The sequence below is a fragment of the Lepidochelys olivacea genome (genome assembly GCF_965140295.1).
Source record: "Lepidochelys olivacea isolate rLepOli2 genome assembly, chromosome: 11".
Classification (NCBI taxonomy): Eukaryota; Metazoa; Chordata; order Testudines; family Cheloniidae; genus Lepidochelys; species Lepidochelys olivacea.
In genome coordinates, this window is record NC_140421.1 from 68,617,606 (window position 1) to 68,636,689 (window position 19,084).

General features: G+C 43.2%; 1 protein-coding gene across 1 annotated transcript in view; it reads right to left on the reverse strand.

Moving 5' to 3' along the window:
* Positions 1-19,084, reverse strand: part of ABCA12 (ATP binding cassette subfamily A member 12) — a gene marked incomplete at its 5' end in the record, with an annotated part of 119,461 nt that overhangs the window by 92,423 nt on the left and 7,954 nt on the right. Inside the window, 5 exons of the mRNA XM_084643782.1 lie at positions 1,636-1,814; positions 3,750-3,935; positions 4,846-4,955; positions 8,690-8,778; positions 12,422-12,569. Of these exons, the coding sequence (XP_084499908.1) occupies positions 1,636-1,814; positions 3,750-3,935; positions 4,846-4,955; positions 8,690-8,778; positions 12,422-12,569 (712 nt within the window). The remainder of the gene's footprint in view (positions 1-1,635; positions 1,815-3,749; positions 3,936-4,845; positions 4,956-8,689; positions 8,779-12,421; positions 12,570-19,084) is intronic.

The window sequence follows — 19,084 nt, forward strand, 5'->3', positions numbered from 1 at the left end:
TAATGAATGTGGACACTCACAGGTAACTCCTTGATTAAAAAGAGTAGCATTGACAAAACCCCTTCAAAGGAAGTGAAATCTGTTATCACATTGAGAGTGGCTCCACTGAGGATCGGGATACTAGAGTTTACATGTGCGTCCCCAAGCGCAGGTTAGGACATTATCTCAGTTTTCTCCAGACTAATGGCACTTGGATTGTTTTTAGTTTCCTCTGCTTCTTGTTAATGATGAGCAAGAGTGAGTCCTCCAAGATCACAATCAGCTCCATAAAAAGGTTCACAACCAACCCTCTTGGCAACTTCTGTAAGGGTCTTCAAACTGTTCAAGTTAAGGAGCTTAGCAGGTGTTTGATATTAAATACAGCTTGCCAGCCTCATCTCCATCAATCATTGCTGGAAAGAGACTTGGCAAAGAGATACGTGGTTTGACTCCATTGGATATTATAAAGTGGACCAGAGACAATGATCTCTGCAGATACACTATCCAGCTTTCGGTCACACAGCCAGTGGATGAGTTGCACAAATTTCTCCTGATACCCCAATTTGGGGCACATCCTGAAGTCCTTTTGATTTCGATGGGAGTTTTGTCTGAGTAAGAATTGGGAAAGGACTTCAGGACTGAGCCCACTAAGGAAAGTTTTCACAATCCTAGTTGAAGATAGTGTCAAAGGTTTCAATCGGGGCAATAAAGCCTATGTCTGAGTCTCTGTTTTGTCCCCTCCATTTTCTCTGTAACTGTTGAGCAACAAATATCATGCCAAAGGTACTTCTTCCTACCTAGAGCTATAGTTTCAAAGCCACAAAACTCTAAAAGCCAGATTCACCTCTCTGGTCTGGCTGCTTGATGCCAATGTAGCAATGCGAAGTAACCATAAACCTCATTTAAGATTTCTTCTAAGCCAAATTCAGAGAGTGGTACAAAGCCGCTAGCGTATACCAGCGCATCTGGCCCCGAGATCCTCTGGAAGGAGCTGGTTAGCTAATATCATCATCAAAAATCTATCGCAGAGCACTGAAGAAAGGATTTGTCTTCATCTGACATTTTGGACAGTCAGTTACCTAGCGTTTCAACTTCCACATGGTAATGATAGCTGCATACCGACTATGCCTCAGAACAGGCTGACAGCCAGCTGACACTGGGTAAAATTTGCAAAAGTGCTTGAGTGGCACAGGAGTCACTTTCACAAGTGATTTAGCGACATCGGGTATGTCTACACCACCCATAGGAGCAAGCCCTCCAACCCAGGTTGACAGACTTGGGCTAGCAGGGCTTGTGCTAGTGCTCTAAAATTAGCCATGTAGACAGAACTTTGAAGTTGCAGGTCCGGGTGGGCTTCAGAGGGCGAGCTCCAGCCCAAGCTGGAATGTCTGCAGTGATGTTTTTAGTACACAAGTCTGTTAACCTCAGGCTGAAAGGCTCACTTCTGCGGGCTGTGTACCCATAGGGGCTCGAGTCTCACTGAAAGTCACTGTTTTACCCACTATCCTTAGAGACCTTCAGACATATAGTAAGATAGCCCTGCACCAACAAAACTCAGGTTTTGTTGCTTTGAGTTGCCACATCACAACTGGCTGCTCAATAACAAGCATAACCACCCTACCGTCAGCGCCCTTCCCATCCCTGCTGTTCTCCTACCTGTTTGTGTTTTGAAGAAAAGCAAATATATCCTTCATCCTCAGACTGCCTTGGACCACATCTGGGGCCATCAAGAGGAAATGCCACAGAGAGGTATCATTCTGCACTCGTGAAATGAGTGACAGGAACGAGACGGTTTCTTTGACAAACATCATCTGGTACTGAGGGTCCTGCTGCAACTTAAACCATAAAAACAAGATAAAATTATTTAAGGGGTAAAGAAGAATTTAATATTTGTTAACTAGCTGCACCACATAACCAAAATATTCACATTGCACATACAAACGGGTACAGCTATCTAGAATTCGTACCAGAGCATTTTAAACTCTGGTAACCCCAGGACACTTTTGGAAGGCCTTTACCAGTTGTATGAAAATTAAAATTGGAAAATATTTTTGAATGTAATACAATTGTGGGCTGAGTACGCTATTTATTCTGAGCGAGGCTGTACCCTTACAATCCAGCCTCAGCAAGGGATAACACACAACTGCAATGACCCAAGAGCATGAGAAGGAACCAGATTGGGGTCACATGGAGTCACAATTCAATCTCTGCTCTGTGGGGAAGTAAGATGCCCCCTCCCTTTTTCTAGCACAGTTTACGACCCCCTCTAAGACAGTTTAGTTGTGCTGCCTGGTGCTTTATGGGGTTCTGCTCATTCCACACACCTGACAAACCACTCCTCACCAACCTGTGCAGGCAGGGAGGGTAGCAGTCCATTGGCAACTGATTTCCCTCCACTTAGGATCTGGCAATGCAGGTACACTCTGTAGGCAAGGAGGTTCCACACGCCTCCTTATTCCCCTGCGCAGGCATTCAGCAGATCTCATATCTGGGTGATTCTGCCTATTGTACCTACAGTTGTGTCAATGGATCATATTCCTCCCAAGTGTAACTCTGCTGAAATGAATGGGTTTACACCATGGATGAATTTGGCCAGCCTATCTAAATTCCATTTCAAGCGATTGTTTAAGCTGTTACAGGTCTTGGGAGGAGTCCAGCTCTAGCTAGTCCTTCCGCGGTGAGTCACTGATGAGCACAGCGTGGTGGAATAACTTGTTCTCCTTCATGAAATCCTCTCTGCGGATTCCCTCGTGGACCGAGAACAACAAGGTTCTACAGCAGAGATCATAAAACAATGGACGTAGGGAAGATGACAGGTGGTAAAACGAGAACCATGGGGGGGGGGGTGAGAAAATAACATGGGCCCAATTCCCTGATGGTGCAAACAGGGAGAAATCCATGTAAGTCAACAAAGCAGCATCTTTACATCAGCCGACCATTTGGCTCTAAGTGGCAGAGTGCCGTGACCAGGATTCCTTTATTAGACGCATCTCAGTGCTGGAGTATGAATGCGTCAAAGCATAAGATCCCTGCGGTCTAACTAGTTTTAAAGACTTTGCATCTGTGCAGCACGGGCTGTGACTCCATCAGGCGATTCGTTCGGAGAACTCTGCTCATGGGTGTCACCTAGTCTAGCTTTCTGTATGAGACTGAGAATGAGAAGGCAAGACAAGTGAAAACCAGCCCTTGTCCTGATAAATAGGGAGCATACACTTTATTTAAGATATAATTGTTTTGAGTGATAAATTATATGGCCATTTGAAAGATATGCTCTTTCACAAATTATTGGGATTGACATTGTGTAAAATTATATGGCTCCTATGAAAGAGGTCAGGTTAGATGGTCATGATGATCTCTCTGGCCTTAAAAATCTACTAATATTCTCAGCAGATCCCTATATTTACTAAAGCAGGCAGACTAATAACAGGAGGAAACAAACCATCTTTATTATGGAAATTTTTAAAACACCAGTGGGAGTAAGTTAGGCACCTAAGTCTCATTGCTTTTCAATGGGCATTGAGTGCTTCATTCCAATAGATGCTTTGAAGAATGTGACCCATAAGCAATTACATTATCCTTGTTCCTAAGGAATTAGAATGCAAATTATTTAGGGCAGGGACCATCTTTTGGTTGTGTGTTTGTACAGCACCTTGTACATGGGATCTTAGTCCATTAGGAGGGCTCCCAGGCACTACCCCAATACAACAATCAGAATAATAATAGCCATTATTAATATTCTCAAGACAAGACAAGAGGAGGTGGCTAGTCACCTGAGATATCTGACTTCTGAATGCTTGGAAAAATGACTCTAAAAGAGACGAGTTGGTAAAACAAAACGTCCTGTGAACATTTGCTCCCATGCTTTCCCAGGGGAGATCAGAAGAGGCTATATATGGTGACAGGATCTCACAGATAACAATTTTGATGTTTGCTGCCGATGAATCCTGTGTCTGCACCTAAAAGGGAAATTTAACTTTAGTGGTGATAAAAACAGGGTTTTCCTGACAGTGACTTTAATCAAAGCAATAAGGAATTGTGACTGGTGGTAATTACGTTAAACAATTTAGCCCTGATCCCACAAACATTTATGTACATACTTTAATTTTATACATGTGAATGGTGCCACCGACTTCTCTGAGTCTATTCACACGCTTGTAGTTAAGCACATGGGTAAGTGTTTGCATGATTGGGGCCGTAACATAAAAACATTAATATATTCATTATAGTTTATAATTCATCAATTAAAGGGTGACAAAGTCCAGAGAATAGTGTTGTACATTAACTGACAAAAAGCTCACATCCCTAAACAATTATTATCACAGACGGATATTGGGGCATCTCTGAAACCACCGTGTGGTAGCTGTTGGCAAATGCTGACTATGATCGCAATGACTGTGACATGGTATTTTAGTTGAATGTGAAAGAGGATATACATTTTGCCTCATGGAGTGCCCTTGCTTTGAAGAAAATAGAAAAGTCCTGTGCTCGTATATCAGGGTATGGTCTGTTGGTATTTGGTAATCTGTGAAGTGGCAAAGTAATTTGGATGTCTAACATAATACTTGCTGGTTATGTTTAGAGGAAAACTAAATTGGTTAGTCTCTAAGGTGCCACTAGTACTCCTTTTCTTTTTGTAAATTTACCATAGTCACTTAACAACCCATCCTCCGTAACTATCTTCCCTTTCCTAAAATAAAATACATGTTCAAAGGATAGGGGCAGCTTGTCAGCTGGCGTCACGATCATCATAACTCCATTGAAATCAATTCACACCAGCTAGGAATCGGCCCCATTCCGCTTAAAACTCTGTTATTTAAACAAAAACAAATTCATTCCACGGCACTGCGCCACGGGTGCAAAAATTACCTTTCCCAAACTTAGAATTTTGTTGAGCACGTTTATTCTGGAACTCAAGTTGGACGGTGATGAAATGTCCTCCAAGGTGCTTTTCAGGTTAGCTACTGAATCCAATATCGCTGTAATAATGAGAATTTTCAAACACTATACTTAATGTAATGTTCTGACACAAATAAGACCATGATTCTTAACCTCTCGAGTAAACCACCTCATGCAATAGCACAATTAGCAACGCTACGTCTTTGCTTGTGTGATTAGTAACAGTGCAGGGCGGAAAACAGTTTTCCCATTGCACAAAAATTGTATCAAAACATTTCTCCTCCCAGACTGGGACAAAAAGTAATAATTTTGACATTGGTTGCGAACCGAACTTTTCTTTTTAAATCAGGTGTGCTCGCTCTCAAAACATTTCATTTTGATCATTTCAGAATGTTTTGTTTTGATTTTGACCATTACACCTCATTTTTACAATAATTAGCTCAAATTTTAAAACAAAAATTAATTTCAAACCAAAAAAGCTGAACTTCTTTTTTCAAAAATGTCGAAACAAAACATGTCGACAGTCTCATTCCTTTCCCCTCCCCCCCAAAATTTTCAACTTGAAAAACTGGTCGAAACCAACCCATTTCTGTAAAAAGTTCTGGCTTCAACAGTGGCATTTTCTCATGAAAACTATTTCCCAAAAAGTTCTAGTCACTACTCCATCTTCAACGACGTATGTCAATATCAAATATTTAAGGGATTTATCTGATCTAATGAAATCCTAAGGGTCACATTTTCCTTTTGTAACCTTTTAAAACTCATCCATTTGAATGTTTTATTGGGTCTTCACATTTACTTTCATGCTGGGTCTTCAGTCTTGCAGTCATCACACTGGTGGAGTCATCTTACAAGGTCTTACTAGGTAATGGAGGTCAGGCTGGGCCTGTGGTTGGGTGGGACATCTCTAAGGAACACCAAAGCACTGCAGGAAGTGAACTCAGTGATTCACCGGGTGGCACTGTTTATTATCCTACTTGAGGTATACTGCACATCCTCAACTGTAAATGTAAATCGGCATGGCTGCACTGAAGTCAACATTCTTAGAACTATTTGTATTAGGGCTATCGATTAATCGCAGTTAATCAAATGATTAACTCAAAACAATTAATCGTGATTAAAAAAACTAACTGTGATTAATCGCAGTTTTAATCACACTGTTAAACAGTAGAATACCAATTAAAATTTATTAAACATTTTGTATGTTTTTCTACTTTTTCATATATATTGTATTCTGTGTTGTAATTGAAATCAAAAGGTATATTATTTTTTATTACAAATATTTGCACTGAACAAATGATAAACAAAAGAAATAGGTTTCAGAGTAACAGCCGTGTTAGTCTGTATTCGCAAAAAGAAAAGGAGTACTTGTGGCACCTTAGAGACTAACCAATTTATTCGAGCATGAGCTTTCGTGAGCTACAGCTCACTTCATCGGATGCATACCGATGAAGTGAGCTGTAGCTCACGAAAGCTCATGCTCAAATAAATTGGTTAGTCTCTAAGGTGCCACAAGTACTCCTTTTCTTTTTACAAAAGAAATAATATTTTTCAATTCACCTCATACAAGTACTGTAGTGCAATCTCTTTTTTGTGAAAGTGCATCTTACAAATGTAGATTTTTTTTTTGGTTACATAACTGTACTCAAAAGCGAAACAGTGTAAAAGTTGAGAGCCTACAAGTCCACTCAATCCTACTTCTTCAGCCAATTGCTACGACAAACAAGTTTGTTTACATTTACAGGAGATAATGCTGCCCTGTTCTTATTTACAATGTCACCAGAAGTGAGAACAGGCATTTGCATGGCACTTTTGTAGCCATCATTGCAAGGTATTTACGTGCCAGATATGCTAAATACTGGTATGCACTTTCATGCTTCGGCCACCATTCCAGAGGACATGCTTCCATGCTGATGATGCTCATTAAAAAAAATGTGTTAATTAAATTTGTGACTGAACTCCTTGGGGGAGAATTGTATGTCCCCTGCTCTGTTTTACCCACATACTGCCATATATTTCATGTTATAGCAGCCTTGGATGATGATTCAGCAAATATTGTTCATTTTAATAACACTTTCACTGCAGATCTGACAAAACGCAAAGAAGGTACCAATGTGAGATTTCTAAAGATAGCTACAGCACTCAACCCAAGATTTAAGGATCCGAAGTGCCTTCCAATATCTAGGAGGGACGAGGTGTGGAGCATGCTTTCAGAAGTCTTAAAAGAGCAACACTCCAATGTGGAACGTACAGAACCTGAACCACCAGAAAAGAAAATCAATCTTCTGCTGGTGGCACCTGACGCAGATACTGAAAATAACATGCGTCAGTCCACACTGCTTTGCATTGTTATAGAGTAGAACCCATTATCAGCATGGACACATGTCCCCTGGAATGGTGGTAGAAGCATGAAGGGACATATGAATCTTTAGTGCATCTGGCATGTAAATATCTTGTGATGCCGGCTACAACAGTGCCATGAGAATGCCTGTTCTCACTTTCAGGTGGCATTGTAAACAAGAAGCAGACAGCATTATCTTCTGCAAATGTAAACAAACTTGTTTGTCTGATCATTTGGCTGAACAAGAAGTAGGACTGAGTGGACTTGTAGACTCTAAAGTTTTACATTGTTTTATTTTTGAATGCAGTTATTTTTTGTACATAATTCTACATTTGAAAGTTCAACTTTCATGATAAAGAGATTGCACTACACTACTTCTATTAGGTGAATTGAAAAATACTATTTCTCTGGTTTTTTACAGTGCAAATACGTGTAATCAAAAATAACTATAAAGTGAGCACTGTACACTTTGTATTCTGTGTTGTAACTGAAATCAATATATTTGAAAATGTAGAAAACATGCAAAATATTTAAATAAATGGTATTCTGTTATTAACAGTGCGATTAATCACAATTAATGTTTTTACTTGCTTGACAGACCTAATTTGTATACATTCACATGTTCGCAACTATATTGTTCAATGAAATCAATGCAGTTATGCCAGTTTACATCTGACCTGTAATTTTTTGAATTAGATGTAAAACTTAAGCCTTCCTGACCACCTCTGGTCATTATGAATACGTAATAGATATTACAGAATGTGAATTGTGAATTCATAATTGAATTAGAGCTCCTTGGAACAGAGATGTCCATCCTGAATGTTTGGGAAACTCCTAGCACATATTGTATAATAATAATTATGATTATTTATACTTGAAACCTAAGATATACAGTACTCCTTCAGTGAAAGAGAAACTTGTGACCAATGAAAACATCTCAAAGATTAAATATTCACATTGCCACAAATGAGCTACAGGGAAAGGATTATTCACAGAAATTATCTGCTGAAGAATTTTGAATAAGAAATTTGCAAAAATCATAGTCAGTTTGTGGACGAGTTCTGAACAGGGAAAAAGGCAATATTAGTTACATGCATTTTTATTTATGAAATATTTGGATGGCCCTAGTGGGCATCAAAGATCTCATGGCATTCCTTAGAAGAAAACTTTAGTGTTCTGGCCACATTCCAACACCGGATTCGGCTCTAGGAGGGCCTAACCTCTGATCCCTAAGGGGTTAAGAAATTTTTGAGCTTTGTAAAGACATTTATTTGTGATTATTCCCACGAGTTTAAAATAATAGCACTAGTACACTCAAGCGGCCATGGAGAACATATCCATCATTTCAACAGCACTCTTCTAGGAATTGCATCTCTGTCAGGAGAGCTTTAAAAGATGAACCTTTAAAAGATTAGACCTTTCCATGCAGCACACCGAGAGCTCTCTAAACACTAATAGAATTGAATAACATACCTCGTGAAGCGTTCCTGCTTTTTGGAACCTCAGCACTCTGCGGTGATGGATGGATGGCCTTCCCCAGGTTAGATGACCTTTTCTGTTTTCTCCTATAAAGAAAGAGACAAGACCTGTAACTCCACATACGGTTGCTTAAAACTGAACTTATGCTAAACTAGAGATGGTCTCAGGTTAAAGCTGGAGCTGACTTTCAGGGCTGGTTGGATGAGGGGTTTTGATTCATGCTACGCTGAAGTTTGCGCTGAAGTTCTGGTTCAGTACCATTGACTCCAGTGGCAGGCCCAGATACTGAATACAAAGAGAAGGCCAAATTCACCCCTTATGTAGCCCCACTGACTACATTTGAATTACATCTGGCATTAATTAGGTCCAATCTCTATCTAATGTCCTGTATTTGAATGAAGGGCTAAACATAATCACGCCAGATTCTGTCCTTTGCCCAAGACATGCTCGGCACAAGACCGGGATGGGACACCAAGGAGCTGATTGTGTTTCCCTGATTTTACAGTTGCCCAGGCTCTACTGCAAGTTAAAGCAACCTAGGGGCTACTCTAAATTAAGACAACAGGCTGTGCTCACTAAGGGACTATACTCCTCTTGAGAATCACCATAGGGTACCAGAGCTCTACCTCCATCCTGTGAATCATCTCCTAAACTGGGGGTGGGAGTGAGGAGAGAAGGGTGTTGGCATGGGAACCAGTTTCACTTCACTGAGGGAAATCTCAGCTGGCTAGCAGCAGCCAGATGACATTCAATTGCTCCGGAAGTGAGATGGAACTGAAGCTGAGAAACTGGCTTATTTACTGTGTTTGGAGCAATAGAAATGAACAGTTCAGAGGTAAGTTAGCAAAATGACAAGTTTAACCAAGCTGCATAATAGGAGACAAATTCTTAGTTTTCTCAATGTGACTCCCCTAAAATCCTCCAGAAAAATGTCTAGTGGCAACACATCCAGCCAGTGAAACACCAAGATAGAAGTGTTACGTAATCAAAACAAATTCCCATTGGCTGATCCTACCCTAGAGCCATAACTGAAATCAGAGACCTCCGGATGTTGTTTTGCTCCAAGTAACCCTTTTGCTGATATCACATACCCTACAGTTTTCAGTTAGGCTTTCACAGCCTGTAAAATGGATAAATTAAGCATCTAATCAATGAACATGCGAGCGTGCATACACAAATGCATGAGCACATACAGATACACTCGTTTTATATTGTACAAAGCAATGTATAAACATTACCAGTGACAGGGAAGCTGATTAACAATCCAAATGACTGGGGGGAGGAGGCAGGGGTGCTACAATTTGGCCAAAATATTTTGGTTTTCAGTTGCCAAATTATTATTATTTTTTAAATCAGTTTTTGAGTTTTCAAGTTTTTTTCCACATTTGTCAAAATTTTCTGCTGGGAAAATAAAACCTTATCTGGCACTCTTTCCACAAAACAATAAAAGACAAATTAGGAGGAATGGCAACAATTGAAACAACTTTGGGCCTGAGAGTTATAATTTCTTGATCCCTAATTAACCACCTTCTTTAAGAAGCACAAATGATGACTGCCAAAACAGCAAGGGCGGCCTGGTCTACCGGATTGAGCAGTGGACCGGGAATCGAGAGACCAGGCCTCTATTCATTGCTCTGCTACTCATCTGCTAGGGGACCTCAGGCAAGTCCAGCGCTTGGTCTATTTAGCAGAGCTGTGAGGAGAAAGGGAATTCTGTTTCATGCAGGATTTCAATATTTTCAGATTTGGTTTCATTCCCATTTGGAACGAAACCCCAAAATTTTGAAATTCTAGGTGAAAGGGGATGGAGCTCCAGTTCTAGGGCAGTTCCCCTGGTGGTCTGCCCCCGAGCTCCCCTGGAAATTGCAGCTCCCAAGACTTCCTGGGTCTTGGCTCCCTATCAGGCAACTCGATAAACACACAGAGAGCTGGGAGCGCTGAGAACCCACTCCACAGCTGCCCGTCAGGAAAACTGCAGAGAATTGAGAAGCCAAAGAGCTTCGGAGCTCGGGTTCCTAGTGCTTTCAGGTTCTCAGCTGTCAAAGAGCTGGGCAGGTGAGGAAATGAGGCAGGTTTCAGAAACCTGGCAGGCAGGATTCCATCAGAGCCCTGCCTGGGTTCCATCACAATTTCAACAAAATCAAACCGTCTCTATGAAATGTTGCATCAGAGCTTTTCCGACCAGCTCTACTACCTAGGTAGCAAACTTTTTAGTGCAAGAACTGTTACTTAGGGTACTTCTGCCGTGCTCTGCCCATTTCCCGAAACAGGAGTGCAAGCACAAGCAGGACAAGTTCTTCAAATGGGGCCTCATCCATGTTGCTGGCTCTGGTTGCCGGGAGCATGCAGACCCGAAAGATGGCTCAGCTGGATGTGTTGACAGGCTGAGATGGTTTCTGGTACAGTGCCACGGAATGGACAGTCAAGTTTTCCCACAGTGCACCACGAACAAAGGGCTACAGCTGGGGAGTGCACTAAGAAACCTGGGATAGGCTGGTCTGGCTCTGGTCTGTGAAGGGCAGTGGGGACGTGTGATCGAGGGTGTGAGATCAGGGTTCAGAAATTCTAAACCCAGGGTCACTATCAGTGTGAACACTCAAGCGCAGGCTTAGAAGCACCGAGCCTGATGACTTGAGACCCACAGACCCAGGCTCACCCTACAGTGTAGACACACCCTTACAGTGTGTTCGTATAATGCGGAGCATAATGGTTCCCTGCTCTTGGTTGGGGCCTCTAGACACTAGCCCAGTAGAAATGATAGTAGTCACTCTAACACAAAGTTCCCAGTGTCACCCCAGAGGTACTGGGCCAGATCATCATGTGTGTAAGTCAGCAAAGTTCTGCTGATTTCAATGGAATGACAGATCATCTACACCAGCTGAGTATCTGGCCCACCCGCCTCGGGTGATAGATCATCATTCTGAGCTAGGAGAGCTGATTTACCAAGAGCATCTTTTAGGGCTCAAAGTAGGGCAGGGGTTCTCAGCCTTTTCTTTCTGAAGCCCCCCCAACATGCTATAAAAATTCCATGGCTCATCTGTGCCACAACAACTGGTTTTCTGCATAGAAAAGCCAGGACTGGCATTGGGAGTAGGAAGCAGGGCAATTGTCCAGGGGCCCACGTCACAGGGGGCACCATAAAGTTAAGTTGCTCAGGCTCCAGGTGATGGGGCTGCAGGCCCTCGGCTGCAGTCCTGCATGGCAGGGCTTTGGCTTTCTGCCCTGGCCCCTAGCGGGTCCAATGCCAGCCATGCTTGGTGGATCCCTTGAAACCCACCCGTGGCCCACCAGGGGCCCCCGGTTGAGAACCGCTGCTTTAGGGAATATTGACAAAAGATGAGTGCACAGAGGTCCTGCTCGTAAAATCTTAACCCCTGCAGTGGGGATCTGCGCCACCCCTGTATTTCTCTGGCAACCTTACTTCAGCCCTCATGTGTGTGTGTGTGTGCATTGAGTGTTGGAAGATTTTCTTATCGTGGAAAGCATCAGGGAATTATAATGTTGGTGCCAGCTCCTTCTATAATTATTTTAATAGAAACATTTTTAACGTGCCCAGTGGGCAATTTGCCCATTCTTACACACGTTTCTAAAGCACTGTAGTGCCTAGAACTGGTCTACCACTCACTGAGAGCGATGCACAGAAATTGCATGCATGCTTGCCCCCACACGTCACTGAATGGCTGGCTCCATAGCCAATAACAACAAGGCAGTTTCATATTCCCTTACCGTCTGAGAGGGGAGTTGCCAGGAAGTCTTGGTAACAGATCTTCTGGTGTGTATGGTGTGTCCTTGCACTTGGCATCTGAATCACAGAGCAAGGTTTGTAGGAATGGGAAAAAACCAGCGCTGGGGAGGTTCCGAGGAGCTAGATAACCTGAAAAAAATATTTTTTTTTAATCTAATTCTTGTGACATGGTGTTTTCTTCATTTGAATCTATAATGATTTTCTAAGCTCAGGAGCTTTGGCTTGATTCTCATTTGGTACTTGTGAAGGACATGTCTGCCTATGTTAAGGCTCCTTTAGCCTGCCAGAACCATGACAAGGGGCCTTAGTGTAAATGGGAACCAGTGTTCCTTATTTTTACTAAGGTTTTTGTCAGTACACACACAATACAAGCTTTTGAGAAATGGGAAAAAGATGAATATATAAAAGATAAGAAAAGCCATAGAACTGTGATGGCTAGTTCCTGTTTTTGAAAGGCAGGACTTAGCTCCAGCATAATGGCTAAACATCCATAATCACAGGGTGGATCTTCAGGGTTTGCTTGGGACAACCTCTTTGCAGGACCACTGGCTTCTGTATCCAGCTCCCAGTGAAGTAATGACTCCATTGTGGCTTTTGCTACAAGCTTCACAGATGGGGCAGTGCAGGAGCAGATCTGGAACCAGACGGCTTCCCCTAGTGTGCTGGCTCGTCTGTGCTGATCTAGGCACAAAGGGGGATGGAGCTACCAATGCCTGTCCATTGGCCTCAACTTGTTTGGGAAAGGCAGTATCAGCCTCACAGTGGCTGCATTCCTCCCACTCTCCCACATCCCGTGTTCAGTGATCCATCATCCATGTAGCCAGCCCAGGGGAGTGAGTGGGTGCCTTTATGTCCCCTTCCTCCCTTGTGCAAGCCCATAGCCAGGGCCAGAATTGAGCTTAAGGGTATTGCAACAAAACACCCGTGGCTGGCCCATGTCGGCTGACTCAGGCTCACAGGGCTCGAGCTGTGGGACTGTAAATCTGTCGTGTAGATGTTTGGGGTCGGGCTGGGTCCTGGGACCCCGTGAGGCAGGAAGGTCCCAGAGCCAGGCTTCAGCCCAAGCCTGAACATCTACACTGACATCTTATAGCCCCACAGGCCCAAGCCTGCTGACCCAGGCCAGCCTCGGATGTTTCACTGCAGTGTAGTCATATCCAAAGACCCAGATCCTCAATGGTATTTAATGGGGTCTATGTGATTAGAGAGGCCAGCATTTTAAATACAGTTTGCCCTGCCCTGCCCTTTGCCAGCCAACATGGCTCATTAAAGACCCTTATTTTCAGTGACGGCACCTCTAGTAAATCCTGAAGCTCTTTAATTTAATCACAGCATATGAGAAGAGATGCACAAGTAATAAAAAACACCTGGCAAAGAAGGCTGCTCTTATTTCTTATACGGAAATGAGTCAGCCACCTGGAAACTCTGTGTGGCCTGTAGTGGCAATTGATTAGCTTCTCCTTTAACCACAACAGACGACCAGTCACACCTTTTCCTGATCTGCTCACCACTTTCTCTCCATCTCTTTTTTGGGCCCGAGCATTAGACCTATTAAGTGTATTAGCGGTCAGCAATGCCTGCAAAGCTGAAACGACAGCCTGAACGGTCCCAGTGGTAACATCAGTGTTAGCAACATAGCAAACACTTGGAACATACTTGGCTCTGAGTCAATGGGATAAATACATTTAAATCCAGGGAATCTAAAGAGAACGGTTTCCTTGCATTCCAGGACCCAGGTTTTCATCTGCAAGGGTAACCCTCGGGGCAGTGTGTGTTACAGGGCCCTGCTGTGACAATCCACAGAGGATACATTGTGCTGCCCCCACCTATAGAGCCTGGGCCCTTTAGCTCAAGGTGTAGTGGTTCGTGCATTTAGCTCTGCAGGTTCCCAGGTCAATCCACAGTGTTTCAGCCATGATGGTGACTCGCACACCAGCACCCGGAGAGGCTGGTTGCCTTCATATCAATGTCGCAAAGGCACCAGCTGTGGGCTGTATTCCACCCACTTTATGCCATTGCTGGCGGCTACAACAAACAGATCCTTGTTGCAACTGCCCTGGATCCAGCCGCTTGTTTTTCCTGATGTGTGCCATTGCTGATCTGCTCCCTTAAAGGCACAGTCCACTACCCTGGACCTTGGTGTAGAAATGGGGAGAGGACAGCAAAGGTGCCTTGAAGCTGTTTTTGCACCTCCTTGACTTGCAGCCCCTCCCCAGGTAAGTTACAGCAGCCACAAGGTTAGGGGTAACTAAGGACTGTACTGCGGCCCAGCACAGCTGGAATGTGATGCGCAGCTGCCGTATCTACTCGTTCCCCCAGCTCGCCTCTAGCAGGTCTTCTATGCTGGAGCTGCAAGGGTCGGTTACAGAGAGCTGCCCTGGCAGCTCTCTGCCACCCAGAGAGCCCCTGGCACTGGGGGCATTCCCTGCCATCTTTACAGTCTCTTTATGCCAGTGGAGCGTGTTACCAGGCAAGCAGGACAAGTTCTTCAAATGGTGCCTCATCCACCTCTGACCACTCCTGGTCTCTCTGAGAGCATCCCTCTAGCTGTCACCTTTCTCAGGATGGAATCATGCCATTCTCCCACTCTTAGACCAGGCCACCAACCCCTGTGATTAACCGGGATTCCCAGCAGACCCGGCTTCTGTTCAGTACCCGCAGTTCATTTCCTTCTGGGGCAATGACCGTGGTAACCAACGGCCTTCTTAAGGGCAAGTATTATTTATTTGGGACAAAAGGATTTCAGAGAAAACAGATCTTAAAACAACAAACTATATGTGGGGAGCAGGGAGCCGAGATGGGGCAGCCAGGCTCCTGGTGGGGAGCTGGAAGCTGGGCTACTGGCAGGGAGCTGCGCGCAGAGCCGAGAGCCCGGTCTCTCAGCCCCCCACACTGCCCCTCTTAAGTCAGTGGAAGCGGTCCTGGTGAGGACACGAACCACCGACAGAAGAAAGGCAGTGCGGGCAGATGAATCACCGCCGGTGGCTGTAAGTCAACCTAACATAGGTCGACTTAAGTTTATAGTGTAGACATGCCCTTAGTAGCCAGATTCCATACCAGTATTCTTAGGTGGTTACAAAGCATCACCACATCCATCGCAGAGCAGAAACCAGGAAGTTCTGAGCTTTCACCCTCAACTCTGCCTCTGGCTGGCCATATGGCCTTTGGTAAGCCCCCAGCCCCAAGGGGCACTCAGGGCAGGAGTTGTACCTCACAGAACCCCTGGCTTTGTGGGGGAAACAATGTAAAGCAGTGGCAGCCCTTCGCTGTCACTGAAAGCGTGCAGCAACACGTCCAAGGAAACGCCTGCCCTAGTCTTTCCCCTGCTGCGATGAGGGCAGTTTACAGCAGCATCTTCGTGTCCAAGTGGATTCACCCACTCTGACAATGTGGTTCAGAAGCCAGAGTCTGATCTTTTTAATAAGACATCCAATGGCACTCTGCCTTTGCTAGCAATGAAAGCCAGCGCATTCACACCCCTCTCAGGCAAAACCATGTTCCCTCTCTAAAACTGCTTTAGGTTTCTTAATTCTTTACTAACTCTTAAAGAAAAGTACATAAATCCCAACCAAACAAAACTCACAGCGCAATGAGATGCAGACCTACGCCTGGATTCATCTGGGTAGGCGTCCGCACCCACAGAGAGAGATAGTAGGCCACATCTGCAGCTGCTGTAAATCAGTATAGCTCGATTATAGAGCTGATTGGGCACTGGAATGCCAATTCCCCAGGAAATTCCAACATTTTGACAGTTGTTTGACTTCCAAATTGGAACAAAAAGTCAAAAAATTTGAAATGTCCTGCAGAATGGAAATTCCAAAAGAAAAAATTGATTTGGAACCATCAAAAGGTTTCATTTTGATTGAATGAAAATACTTTGCTTTGATTATGCTGAAACATTACAAATTATTATCGACTATATATAAAACATTAAAATTAATATTTTAATAGGATATAAAAGTTTAATCAAAATATCTTGAAACAACAAAGTCTAAAAAGAAACTTTTCTACGATATCAAAATCAAATGTTTTGACGTTATTAAAACAGTAAAGCCAAAATGGTTCATTTTGACACTTTTCCACCTTAAAGTCTGTCAAAATCAATATGTTCTCATGAAATGTTTCGGTTTTGACAAAACGGCATTTTCTGATGGAAAACTGTTCCATCGAAAATTTTTCAACCCGTTCTACTAGACTAAAGCCACTAAAGTTACACGGATTTGCATCAGATGAGGATTTGGTCTGCTGATTTCATTGGCGCTTCCCATGAGCACAGGAGTCCTCTTGCAGGATTGGGGCCCAGAGGAATACAGCCATGATCCCTGAGATGCAAACATGACATGCTTAACAATATTCATGCGAGAATGTTCATTGAAGTCAATGAGACTGCTCATGTGAGGGAAGGTAAGCAAGCACTTAAGTGTTTGTAGGATCAGGGCCATCATTACCAACACCAGGCAAAGGAAATCAAACTTACATATCTTGCATTTTCTACTTTAAACTTCCAGAGGTTTGTCTCCTTTACTTATTAATTTTTGTACGGGAAAAACCAGCACAGGAGCATGAGATAATGGTAAATGCTAATGACAAACATAGAGCCAGAGGCTCAGTTGGTTGTAAACCCACAGAGAGAAGCTGATTTACACCAGCTGAGGATCTGGCATGTAATCTGTTGACCAATACACTTCTCTACCTTTTCCTTATTCTCTTTGATTGGGCATTCTCCAACCCTGGTTAAAATGCAGCCTTGGCATAAGAATATGCAACTCCCATTTGGAAGTTACGCCAATTTATACCAGGACTGAATCTGCTCTGCTAACTTACTCACTGGCTTCCTACTACTGCTGTCCTTAATTAATTTCATCTTACGTGTCTACATCCTGTATTTCTGGTTTTTAGTGCTTCACTTCACGTTCTCTGTATTCATCTTCTACCTTGCAGCACCTGCCAACGTTTATATTCTGTACTACAAGATGGATGGAGTCTGAATGGTTACTTCTCAGGCCTTAAAAATGTTTGCTCCTTGCCATTTAAGAATATTTTTCCTCCCCCTATTCATTCTTTATTTGTTTCAGGCAACTTTTATGACCTTTTGGTCCATCCGCCCTCTCTCCCTTCCTCACAGAACTACCACTTTCTTGGGGTAAGAAACTTCTCTTACTCTCAACTTTGCCATATCATGCCATCATATTATAAACCTTATCAGGTCCTCCCATGCTCCATACATAAGACACGTGGACTCCATAGAACACTCAGCCTGCCAAATAGTGCATTAAACGTATTTGTGGATAAATTTGTTCATTAAAAAGCACTGTGTTTAATCCGAATGGTGTTTTGTCATTCGGAACTCATTAGATGTCTATTGTCGTTTATACAGTAGTTACTAAAATTTTACAAAATGTATAGTAAAAATATTTACATGAAAATTGACCTTGTTGGACTTTTCCACACAAAATGTTTAAATCTGCTGCGCATGCCATCTTCTCCCTTACCCCAGACACCATTCCCTCTCTCACTCTGTGCTCCCATCCCTATCACGTCCCTCCCTTATGCTGGCAAGGAACTGTGACTTTATTTCCTGGCCCAGTCATATGGCCATGGTCAGGAAGATAAAGATCAAGACCCCTGTCTCATGACACATGACTCCAGTGGCTAATGTTACACCCTTTGTGAAAACCATCAACTCCGTGCCTCCAGCCCAGTGCTGCTTGGTGAAGCTCCAGAATTTGTTGTTCCCAGCTTCAGATAAACCACACCCCAAACCAACATTAAGCCAGTTCATAACTTGGCGGTTACATTCACATCAGCCATTGTTTGCTGTTGTAGCCTCTCTAAGCTCTCTCAGTGTTTCATACACACCGTCACTGTTTGGATCAGGACGCTGGTAATACACACTCCCCCATATTTTCACAAGCACAGATTCTACCTCATGTTCCTCCATTGAGAAATATTCATTTGATACAGGCTAGGGCTACTTCTAGATATATCGTTGCACTCTTGGCTCTGCAACCTACACCACCTCTTCTATTTAGTTTATAACCAGGAATTGGGGTAACCCATTAATAATTCTCACCTCACCCTCTTCTCAAATTACCAATTATATTCAGGTCTTATTGAGAATCTGTGCCAGGGCACATCATGAGGTGATAAAAGGGGGCTAGGGAGTGAGGAGAGGTTAGAAACCACTAACCTAATACCGCTGTTCCAGCGAGTCCATTTTTGCTTATTTGCCTTCTCATGGACTATATGAGAACGTGTAGCTTTTAATTCAGACTGGTGCATTATGTGCTTCTTCTTACACTACTGAATTATTCCTCCTTGTTCAACTTCTTCCTTCCCCCTGCCAGGACTGTAGTTACTGTCTGATTGCTTTTTAATGGATATATCGTTCCAGTGGTACTTCTGCCATCTTCCTTAGAAGATTTCATTGTGTGACCTGAAAGCTCCTCAGAACTTCCCAGTCTTTCCCCAAATCCATGTTTATCCCTTTAATTGGTGACTAAAACTTAATTGTGAAGAATAAATTGACAAAACTCTGTACCAAATGCAACTATTAACCTCCGGGCCTGGCATCCGACTGTTTATTAGAGTGCAATTGGGAAAGCTAAAGAAAAAATTGGAAGTTTTGTTCAAATATTTGCCCA